The following is a 10,746-nucleotide window of genomic DNA, read 5'->3' as shown; positions in this document are numbered from 1 at the left end:
TGGACAAAATGAGCGAGGGAAGGAAGAAGGGAAATCAAATATGGTTACTGTATGTTGCCTATAGCTGGAAATAACCGCCACCTTTGCGTTGTTCATTTGCCAATGTCTTGCTTCACATTTTGTAAGGAGCTTTTACAGAGAAGGTCTAATTTGGTCATCACAAGTTCCCTATTCTACATAAGGCCTGGTTTTCCCTTTACTAGAGAAGAAAGGTGGTCATCAGAAAGGTTAAGTGCCTTACTCAAGAGCATGGGAAAGTGGCAAAATGAGATTAAAACTCCCTCTCCAGCATTCTTTCTCTACATCTCCACTGGCCTTCCTCCAGGTCACTCTGGCACAACACACATCTCACAACCCAGGGAGAGCCAGCTTCACTAGATCTCTGCTAAAGTGCTGAGCTTTAAAGCTGTGATGAAGCTTATGGCACTCATAAATTTTCTTACGATACCAGAACTATCTCTCAAAACTTTTGTTCCTCTAGGACAATTAAAAACTACAAAGACTACCATTTTAATTTACTATTCTGTTAAAACAGTTTTCAGTCACCTTATTCTTTTCCATCTACTTTACCTTCCTCTCTCCACTCCCAATCTCCACTCCCCTGGTTTCTGTCTATTTAAGGGACTCAATTTCAGTATTTTCATCTCTTTCTCTTTGCTACATTATGTTTCTAAGCAAATATGCATCAAGTCCTTAAGCAGTTGGAAATATATTTATATACTGAAAAGAAAAAATAAAGAAAACTTCCGACGTTCCCGTAGCTTTGAAATGTTGAGAGGTCACGCTACCATCAGGGAGCCAGCCTTAGAAGAGGGAGAGCTTATTTGTGCATCTTGCATCTTTTATAGAAAGAAACAATAGCCGGCTTTCTTGGCTCGGGGCTCTTAGCGCCGCCCAGTGGAGGGAAGCGCCTTTGCACTTCATTCCCGTCAGTTGGCATTGTCATCATGCGGACACTCACAAACGTTCAAAATAAATATGATAGGAAGAAACACCAATTCCAAATTCTTCGTAATCTATAAGTGCATTTCTTCAAAGTTCACTTCCTTTAAAAAACTGATGCTCCAGTTTAAATGCAACCCCAAATCTCGCTTGTTAAAGCGAACAAAGGAGAATATATGTATTAAGGAACAAAACTTGTTAAAATAAATTAATGTTTGAATCATTATTTGTGGTGGGGAGGGAGCACCTTAAGTGGTAATCAGGACTGACGTGTCCTTCAAAGCAGAAAGGAAAGTTTGTTCTCAATTATCCACATTTGGCAAATAAATGCTTTCTGTGCAAGAATTCCAAAATCTTCCAAAAATTAAAGACTTTCTTTCTTCACGTGTCTTTTTTTTTTTTTTAAGGAAATGAAGGCCTGAAAGTGGAAGATCATTTTCAAACTTATGTCGCTTTGGGGACTATATTTATTTGTATCTTAAATTCAGTGGTAAAATCCGACATTAAATCCAGTTAATGCATTTCTTTTCCCCTACATGAGAATTGAAAATGTGATTAGTCTACACCCTATTCTATTTCTGAATTTATATTTTTAAATAAAAAGTTAATTATGTTTGCTCCGCTAGAAAGTATATGACTTCTTGGGCATATAGATTATATATACTCTCAGGGAAAAAAAAATAATGGCAAAAGAGGAATGGAGAAAAAGAACTCAGAAAAGTTAAGAAACAAAAGCTCAGCTCTGAAGAATTTGTTTTTCATTAAGTTTGCGATCTGGTCTTTGAGTCTCTTTTGGATATTCAGGCCACCACTGGCACATTCTTTCTAGTAGGGACCCAAAGATCGGAGCCTTGATGAAAGTCAAGGTTATATTATCCCCTCACAATTGAGATGTGGAAAGCTTTTCTCCTAACATCCCACCCAAAGAAACCTCCTATGATCTTAACCTTTTCTTAAGAAAACATGATCTGAGACCTTTACAAGGTGGGGCCTACTGGGCTTCCGTTTTCTTTGCTTTAGAGTTTTCATAAAAGGAACACTACTCTTCTAAAACTTCACCTTTCTCTCACCCTTTCTTTTTAGATTTCATTTTTTTCACAGGGTCATATTTCTGTCTCCCCTGCTAATGTTGTGAATTATTCCAAGCAAAAAATCCTGTTAAACTGCCCAACACAAGCTGTGCGATCAGCCTTTTGAGCTCTTGAGTCATTTTAGGCGTCGGAACAAAACAAAAACAGGCTTAAATGAATTATTTATCAAGGTCGAGAATAACTGATTTGTGCAGTGCTGGATCTTAAATTTGTTTTCTCCTCCTCCCCACTTCCCACCCAGAATAGTCAGCGAGGGAAGTGCGGGTGGAACCTCAGGTTTGGGAGGAAACGCACTCCATTTAGGGAGTGGTAGGTGATGTCAGAATGAGAAGAACCCTAATTGACATTTGAAGGCAGAATAACGTGTAACATACACCTGTAGTCTCGGGCGGTCCCAGCGCCCTTCCCACAGAAGCCAGCTGTGCCAGGGGTGCGCCAGGGTGTTCGTTCGGCTCCGCGGGCTTGAGGGTGGGACACTTCGGCCTTCTGGAAGATAGATGCCCGCGCAAGTTCCGGGCCGGTGGTTCCGAAATACCCGCCCGCTGGCAGGCAGAGGCCGGATTGGCAGGCTCCCAGGAGGGTCTGGTCAGTGAGCAGTTGCCGCTCCAAAGGCGGCCGACTCAACCCCTCTCCAGGCATCATCCAGGCCCTCTGCGGCTTCCCAGGCCAAAGGAGCTCAACCCCAGCCGGCGGGCCGACGGCGCGCTCCCGAGGGGCTCCCCGCACGCCCTCCGGCCCCCTACGGCCTTTGCCTGGGGCTCGCCCCGCGTCCCCGCCTCGGCTCACCAACCCCGGCTCCTCCGCCAAACTCCCCTCGCCTTATGAGAAAGGCGAGAGCTGCCTGGATCGTACATCTCCTCGCCTTGGTCTTTTCTCTCCCTGCTGTTCTCCTCAGAGACAGACCCGTGAAAAAACGGCACAAAGATAAGAAACAGCTCAACACACCCTTGAAATAGCGCGGGCTTTTTCTGGGTCAAACACAGAGAATTCCCTAGGAAAGCGCAGGCAGGATGACTCTCCTACCCCCACCTACCCCCTCCCGGACCGAGGGCTCACACGGGTGCAGTTCCGACAGAAAGGCAGTATCTTGTCCCAGGAGGTCTTTTGCCTCCCTGACAGCACCCGGTCCCCCGTCCTCAACGGAAAAAATCTGTTCCACAGAAAGGGACCTTCAGAACTGCAACTAAACCCCAGATTTCGGCCCAGCCCTTGGAGACTGTACAGGCCATTTTCTACCATCATTCTGCACCTAGTCACGGAAACGTTGCCAGCCACTCAGATTCATAGGGTTCTTAAAATGGTAATTTGGAGTAAAATGTAACTCAAAGAACTTTGAATCATTCATTAGCACCTTATAATTACTCTGCTAATTAGGTTGACACGGCACTTAATCAGGAGTAATACGCCGTCTTGTCACTGGCACTTCCCATTACTCTGACATTCAACAAGAGACAGGTTGGAGACGTCCTAGAGAAAATAATGTAAGTTGATACCCTCCGACGAGGCGTCACAGTCATGCCACGCTCCAGGTCCCAAGTGGATCCACAGTGACTGTTGCCTTTCCAAATGAGCGGCCGGATTGGGGGGGGGGGGGTGAGAGGGAGAGAGGGAAAGAGGGAGCAAGGGAGAGAAGGAGAAAGGGAGAGTGAGAGAGAGGGAGAGGGAGGGAGGAGAGAACTGGCTGGTGGTGAGGCGGAGTGCGCGCGGCGGCCCCGCCACCTGGGTTCCTGAGCCCCGTGCCAGCCTGACAGTGCCGCGGACCATCTCCGCTCTTGCCACTAGAGAACGCCTCGGGGCATTATTTACCCCGCTCGGGAGAAAGTGTCTGGCCGGGCATTTCTTCCAACATGGGCCCTGATTGGTGACCAGACTGCGTCCGCGGTTTGAAGCAGCAGGCCCCTTTCGCCCTACGCTTCCGCGAGTGCCGGGTGCATACGCTCCATTCCCCCTCAGGGACCCGCCGCCTAGAGGGCCACAGCTCGGGCGCCTAAGCTATTTGGGGGAGAAATCAGAGCTTGGAGTCCGCCCGCCCACCCAGAGGTCCGGCTGCTGGAGTTACTTTCCCGCGGATTCCTTCAGGGATCCCCTTCCTCTGCTCTGTGTCCTTGGACTATACAAGCGCGTGTTAGGGGATGCTGCGAGGGCGGCCGCGCTGGAGTCGAAAGGTAAGCGGGCCAGATTCCTTTCCCCTTACTGTCCTCTTTCTCCTCCCTCCTCGGACTTCTTAGGAAAACGGACAAATCTTTACTTCGTGGATTTTTTGTTTTTAATTCTACCCCCTCGGTTCCCTTCTCTAGTCTACCTCTGCTCTCCTCTCCTCCCTGCCTTTGCCCTCACGCGTGATTGTGGACACCGGGAATCACTGTAGGACTAGGTGTTCGGCTTTGGGCTGCAGGCAAAGGGTTGAGCAGGTTCTCAAAAGAGCAGCGGGGCCCGAGCCGCGCTCGCCGACGGGCTCGCGAGTCGCGCGTCCATTGGCTCCCAGTACGTCGGCGTCGCTCGCTCGCGCGGGCGCGGCCAATGGGAGCGCGGGGCTCGGCGCGCGGCCTCGGTGGCGGGGGCGCGGGCCCCGCGCGGCGCGGAGAGCGGCGGCAGTGGCCGTGACGTCACGTGAGGGGGTCGGCGCCGCCCGCTAGCAGCCGGATTACAAGCGAACGCGCCCGGCAGCGGCCGGAGTCGCTCGGCGCCGCGTCTCCGCCGCCTCCTCCGCCTGCGCCCGCTCCTTCTTTTCCTCCTCTTCCTCTCGGTCTCGTGTTGCCGCGACCACCGCGGCGGTGTCTGCTCCGCAACTTTCCAAGAAAGTTCAGAAACTCGGCTCCAGGGCTGCCGAGTCGCGCGCAGCAGCCACCTCAGGGAGCGGCCCGGGAGCTCCGAGGGCGCGCGACCGGCTGGGCTTCGCGGTAGCTGTACCTGCCAGGTCCGCTGCCGCCGCTGCCGCCTGGTGCCAGGTTGTGGGCAGACCCAGGCGGCGGCGGCAGCGGCAGCGGCGGCGGCGTCGGGGTCACCTCCCGCCGCCTGGGTCTTCGTCTGAGTCCCGTGCGCCGCCACCGCCGCCCCCACGTGTGCGGTCGTTCCTGGAGCGCAAGCTCCGTTCTTCCTCAACAATTTTTGTAACTTTCCCCCTCTCTCTTCCTTTCTCCCCTTCTCCCCACCCCTGCTTTATGAATAAGGAAAGCAAAAAGTGTCGAAAGTGTCCACGGATTGCCACCCCCCGCTTATCCTTCCTTCCCTTCCCGCCCCACTTTTTTTTGTTTTTTTAAAGCCGCGACAACACTGTTTAGTGTTTATTTTGTTTTACGATCGATAGCTTCCTTTGCTTGGTCGGGGCGGCTGCTGAGCGGCGAAGTGGCGTGGACCTCATGTAGAAATGACAACAATGGAAGGGGCCAGCGGGTCGAGTTTTGGAATAGACACGATTTTGTCCAGTGCCAGTTCGGGCAGCCCCGGCATGATGAATGGAGATTTCCGCCCGCTCGGCGAGGCCAGGACCGCGGATTTTAGGAGTCAGGCCACTCCGTCCCCCTGTTCGGAGATTGATACCGTAGGAACGGCGCCTTCTTCTCCCATCTCGGTCACCATGGAGCCCCCGGAGCCGCATCTGGTAGCAGAAGGGCCCCAGCATCACCACCACCTCCACCACAGCCAACAGCCGCCGCCGCCCGCGGCGGCCCCCACGCAAAGTTTGCAGCCTTCTCCCCAACAGCAGCCGCCGCCGCCGCCGCCGCCGCCGCAGCAGCAACCACCCGCCCAGCAGCTGGGCTCGGCCGCCTCGGCCCCCAGGACTTCCACCTCTTCTTTTTTAATTAAGGACATCTTGGGCGACAGCAAACCTCTGGCGGCGTGTGCACCCTACAGCACCAGCGTGTCCTCTCCCCACCACACCCCGAAGCAGGAGAGCAACGCAGCACACGAGAGCTTCAGGCCAAAGCTCGAGCAGGAGGACAGCAAAACCAAACTCGACAAGCGGGAAGATTCCCAGAGCGACATCAAATGCCACGGTGAGTCGCGCTGCGTCGGCCGCCTGAGCCATCTAGCTGCTTCTCGTTCTCTGGTTCTCGGTCTCCCCTTCAGACTCCCGCGAATCTCTGCTGCGGAGTTACTCCGGGAGCTTCTGGGCCGATCGCTCCGCGGTCAAAACCTGCAAGCGGGAGGGAGGCCTGGGCGTGCGACACGAGGACTGGCCCAAAGTTCGGCTTATTGTTACATTGCCACCTCTCAACCTTCACCGCCATCCTGCTCCTTTCTTTGTTTTACTTAATTTCAATTTATTAGCAATAGAGCGGAGGCGGAGGGGATCTGACCGGAATACTTTCGTTGATAAAAGGGAAGGACTGGAGATTTTTCTAGCTGAGACCTGGGGGGTGGGAAGGAGGGGAGGTGGGAGAGAGAAAGGGCTTAGCTAGCGTGGTGTCTAGGGGTGTGTTCACAACGTGGCGTTTATTCTTTAATGGAAATTATTTCAGTCCCCCTACACACCGCATTTTCTAAACACCGTCACAGGAATCATCAGATTTGATGAGGAAAAAATTTCCGAGTTGATTAACAAAGCAACTTTTTAAAAAATTAGATTGTAGCTAATATAGGGAAGACCCTATGGTAAAAATTTATAATCAGTTTTTCAGTTTTTAAAATACCCTTCTTGCTCCATGACCCCAACTGAATATTGGTATTTCAGTATGATTTTGCTTCCCTACAAGTAATTGGGAAATAGCATTTATGAAAGTAAAATCTTATGGAGTTGGATTTATTTATTTTTGCAAAATCAGAAGATAGCAGTTGAAACTGTGCGTCAACTCCCTTTTTCCATTTTCTCCACAATTTCATAAGGAAGTGTTCTGCTTAAAAGAGTTTTAACATACCAGGAGAACTCTTTTTTTCTTGTACTATTAAGTTTATTACTATTATTAGTATTAACCTTTGCCATCTCTGGGAAAGATGTGTGCTGACTATCTGAAAGGTAGGATATTGGCTCCTCATTTTACTATTATAACATTAGCATAATAGTGCCCAAAACAGATGTACAGTCTGGTCTGGCGATTTTTTGTGCACCAACCTCCCCAGTGGGTCAATTAGAGAGATTATTGTTCTTCCTGCAGGGAAGATCAAGGAGCGCAGCAAAAACGGGTACAAACAGAGAGGGATTGACATATCGATTTCCCAGCATTTCAGCAAAAAACCAAAGTTGACAAATAGAATCCGGAAATCTCTGGGCTGTCACCTGGATGGGCTCAGTGATTTTGAGCTCTACTTGGTGTCTGGGTGACATATTCTTTCTGAAGCTTTAAAAGACTTGACGCAAGCAACTGCAGAGAACTTGATTCCACCATTTCCCAAGTGCATCTAAAAAGGGAAAGCAAATGCCTGTAACTTCCAGCAAACAGAAAAAGCAAAATGAAAAGGGTGCCCCTTCCTCAAAACGAAAAACAAAAAACAAACCAATAATGGAGTAGAAAGATCTTTTGAAAAGTACCAAATCAGAAAAAATAAAGTCATAGTGAAAACAGTAAAGGAATGGGACAGGATCTCCAACCCCCCCCAGTGAAGGACACAATAACAAAAGGACCCTATATTGTAAAATATTTTTTTATCTTTTTAACTTCCAAAGATGAGATCAGACAACCTTTGAGAACACTTTTAGGAGCTCTGCACAAAGTTTCAGACTCCTTGGCCAGAAATTGGTCCTCTTCCTCCATATTGGCTAAGGTCCAAGTGTGTGTGTGATGAGGGTGGCGGAGTATGGTCCCCCAAGACCCGCAGCTGGCTTGGGAATGTGGAAGTGTGTGGAGGAGGACACGCCACCCTTCCTGTTCCACACTATCTTACTGGCTGTGGTTTCTACTGTAGGAACAAAGGAGGAAGGAGACCGGGAGATTACAAGTAGCCGAGAGAGTCCCCCAGTGAGAGCCAAAAAGCCTCGCAAAGCCAGAACAGCTTTCTCTGACCACCAACTCAATCAACTGGAGCGTAGCTTTGAGCGGCAGAAGTATCTGAGTGTGCAGGACCGCATGGACCTGGCAGCTGCACTCAACCTCACGGACACCCAAGTCAAGACCTGGTACCAAAACCGCAGGTAAGGGATGTTGTGTGGGGAGCAGAGGCATCTGGCCGTCCAGGTCAGGACCACCGCGCCACTCTTCCTCCCTCCTGGCCCCGGGAGACTCTAGGGACTAGTGGGCCCCACAGTGGGCCTCCGGGGGCTTTCAGGCTGGAGCAGAGATTAACCACACCCCCAAGGTGAGAGGGATTGTAGGCAGCTGGAGTTTGGAACATTTTGCACTTCTGAGTGTCTTAGCATATGCTACTTTTCTTCTCAAACCCGAGTTGCTGGAATTCCTCCCCCCACTTTGCCCCCAAATCGATCAAGCCACACCTTCTCAAATTGAGACATCTGTGCAGCTGACACTCAGGTCTGGAGAGCCTGTGCCATGCACCCTCTGGGCCTGCCCCCGGCTGGTTCCGAATGTCTACAGCTGGCCACACAGCCTGGCTATTTCGATCCAGGAGGAGCTGCCCCACTGGCCTCAGCTTAAATGTCCTTGCCTTGGCTTCTGAGGCTGCCAGCCAGACATCCAGACTGAGGGTCTGTCCCCTATATTTGTCACCTCAGAGCCTGCCAGGAACCACTGCCTCCATTGAGAGGAAATTCGGAACGGGGTTGGCAGCACTTGTAGGCCCCCGAACTGTAGAGCGAACCCAGGCAAGTTGAGGCTGAAGTTGTGCTGTGTTTCCAAGCCTGGCAGTAGACACCCTTGTCTCGATTTTTTTCTCCCCCTCCTTTTCTCTCATTTGTCTTCTAATCGTCCATAAGTGCAGTTGGAAATGCCCATCCAGTTGTCATCTTTACCATAATTTTCTGTCTCATTACATACGGTTTCAGCCACCCTAATTCTGTCGGAAAACATTAGTGTCATTTGTAGCCAATTTAAAATGGGTGACATGTTTATTAATTTGGCTGAAGCTGCTGGGTATGGATGGCCCACCAGCCCTGAGTTCCTTCATGGGGCATTTGAGCAAAGGCCTGTTCGCCTCTTCTTTCTAGCGGGGTACCTTGTGGGAAGGAGGAGACCAAGAAAAGCTGATCACAGGTTTTAATTGTTACTCTCTCTCAGAGGAGAAAATAGCTTGAAATGCATTCCCCCCTCCCCGAAATGGCCCCGAGGTGCTGTCACCTTGGGAGAGCCCTCCCTCAAACAAATTCCATTTTGAAAGCTTGGTGCCTTCCTTGCCCCAACCCCCCCCCCCACCCGCCGTAAGGTCCTGTCAGGCTGAGGAGAGGGACGTGTCTACACAGCTCTGGGGACTGAGAGGGACAGGGTCCAGGGCCCAGGAGTCTCTATGTCCTTTTGTTTATGGTTTCTTCTCACTCGGCCTGGAGGAAAGGGGGGGCAGAGAGTGGACACTGCGGGATTGTGGGGGGCCACTTGGGGAAAGGAATTAGAGGAGGAGGGAGAAGACCACCTATAGAAAGAGTAGTCTCCGTTGGCCTTCAGGAAAGTTCCAGAATTTAGCCCAATTAGAAGGGGGCAACAGCAGAACAGAGGATCAGAAAAAGGCAGCAAAGCTTATGGAATTTATGTCTGAGACATTAAGGGTGTAATTTATGAAATTGACTTGAATTTGGGCCATTCCGTGAGCAAGAGAGTGGGGAGGAGGACTAGGAGGTGTGGTTCATTCCTGGTTCTCAGAACTCTCGCAGTCTTCCTGTCGAGAGAGAGAGAGAGAGAGAGAGAGAGAGAGAGAGAGGGAGAGGAGTCAGGAGAGGGCGAGAGAAGAGGTCTGGGTGCCCGGCGTGTGCCTACAGCCGCGGAGTGCATGCACGCCCGCTTTTTTCCAGGACCAAGTGGAAGCGGCAGACCGCGGTGGGCCTGGAGCTGCTGGCCGAGGCGGGGAACTACTCGGCCCTGCAGAGGATGTTTCCATCGCCTTATTTCTACCACCCGAGCCTGCTGGGCAGCATGGACAGCACTACGGCCGCCGCGGCTGCCGCAGCCATGTACAGCAGCATGTACCGGACTCCTCCCGCACCCCATCCCCAGCTGCAGCGGCCCCTGGTGCCCCGCGTGCTCATCCACGGCCTGGGGCCCGGGGGACAGCCGGCCCTCAACCCCTTGTCCAACCCCATCCCAGGCACCCCGCACCCCCGGTGAAGAACGAAGGACTGACAGCGCTGCAGTCCCTTCCCGTCCCGTCCCCTCCCCGACTGACCGGACAGCTGCCCCTCCTCTCCCCGCACGGGGCCGCAGGGCCTCTCTCGGGAATGACCCCGGGAAGCGGAGAAGTAAGAGAAGAAGCCGCTCACCAATGGGAGGGGGGCCCCCAAAGAGGAGCCAGCCCTCCGCTCTCTAGCTCCCCACCCCCAGAAACAGGGCTGGAAAGCTCCCCACAGCAGTGTGACTGGCGAAAACGCTGACCCCATTCAAAGTGCGACCTGTAAGTGAAAACATCAACAAAAACAAACCTCAAGCTCTTTTTAAAAATGACTTTAGGGACAAGCAGGAGGGAGGGAGGGGGGAGGGGTAAGGAGGGAAGAATGAAGGGCACGGAGAGAAAGCCGCCGTAGAGGCAGAGAGAATTGTAGATGGACAGACAGCCTCAAATTCTGAGGCACAGGGTGTTGCTGTGGACATTCCGTCTGCCCCAGAGAAAAGAGGAGGGTAACTGAGAACTTTGCACTGATGTCTCATGACCTTTTTTCTTTTGGAAAAGTGGCATG

The 10,746-nt window shown here is 51.6% G+C and overlaps 1 protein-coding gene across 1 annotated transcript; it reads left to right on the top strand.

The window, feature by feature from the left end:
* The first annotated feature begins 5,364 nt into the window (after nt 1–5,364).
* Nucleotides 5,365–10,180, top strand: BARHL2 (BarH like homeobox 2). The gene is made up of 3 exons (XM_045801357.2): nt 5,365–6,031; nt 7,878–8,103; nt 9,868–10,180. Exons 1-3 carry the CDS (start codon nt 5,401–5,403, stop codon nt 10,178–10,180), a joined length of 1,170 nt encoding a protein of 389 aa, XP_045657313.2. The 5' UTR covers nt 5,365–5,400.
* Nucleotides 10,181–10,746: the final 566 nt, after the last annotated feature.

Source organism: Ursus americanus, chromosome 12 (genome assembly GCF_024610735.1).
Source record: "Ursus americanus isolate L20-20 chromosome 12, mUrsAme1.1.p, whole genome shotgun sequence".
Taxonomy (NCBI): Eukaryota; Metazoa; Chordata; class Mammalia; order Carnivora; family Ursidae; genus Ursus; species Ursus americanus.
The sequence above is the reverse complement of the archived record's forward strand: the minus strand, read 5'-3'. Positions and strand labels throughout refer to the sequence as shown.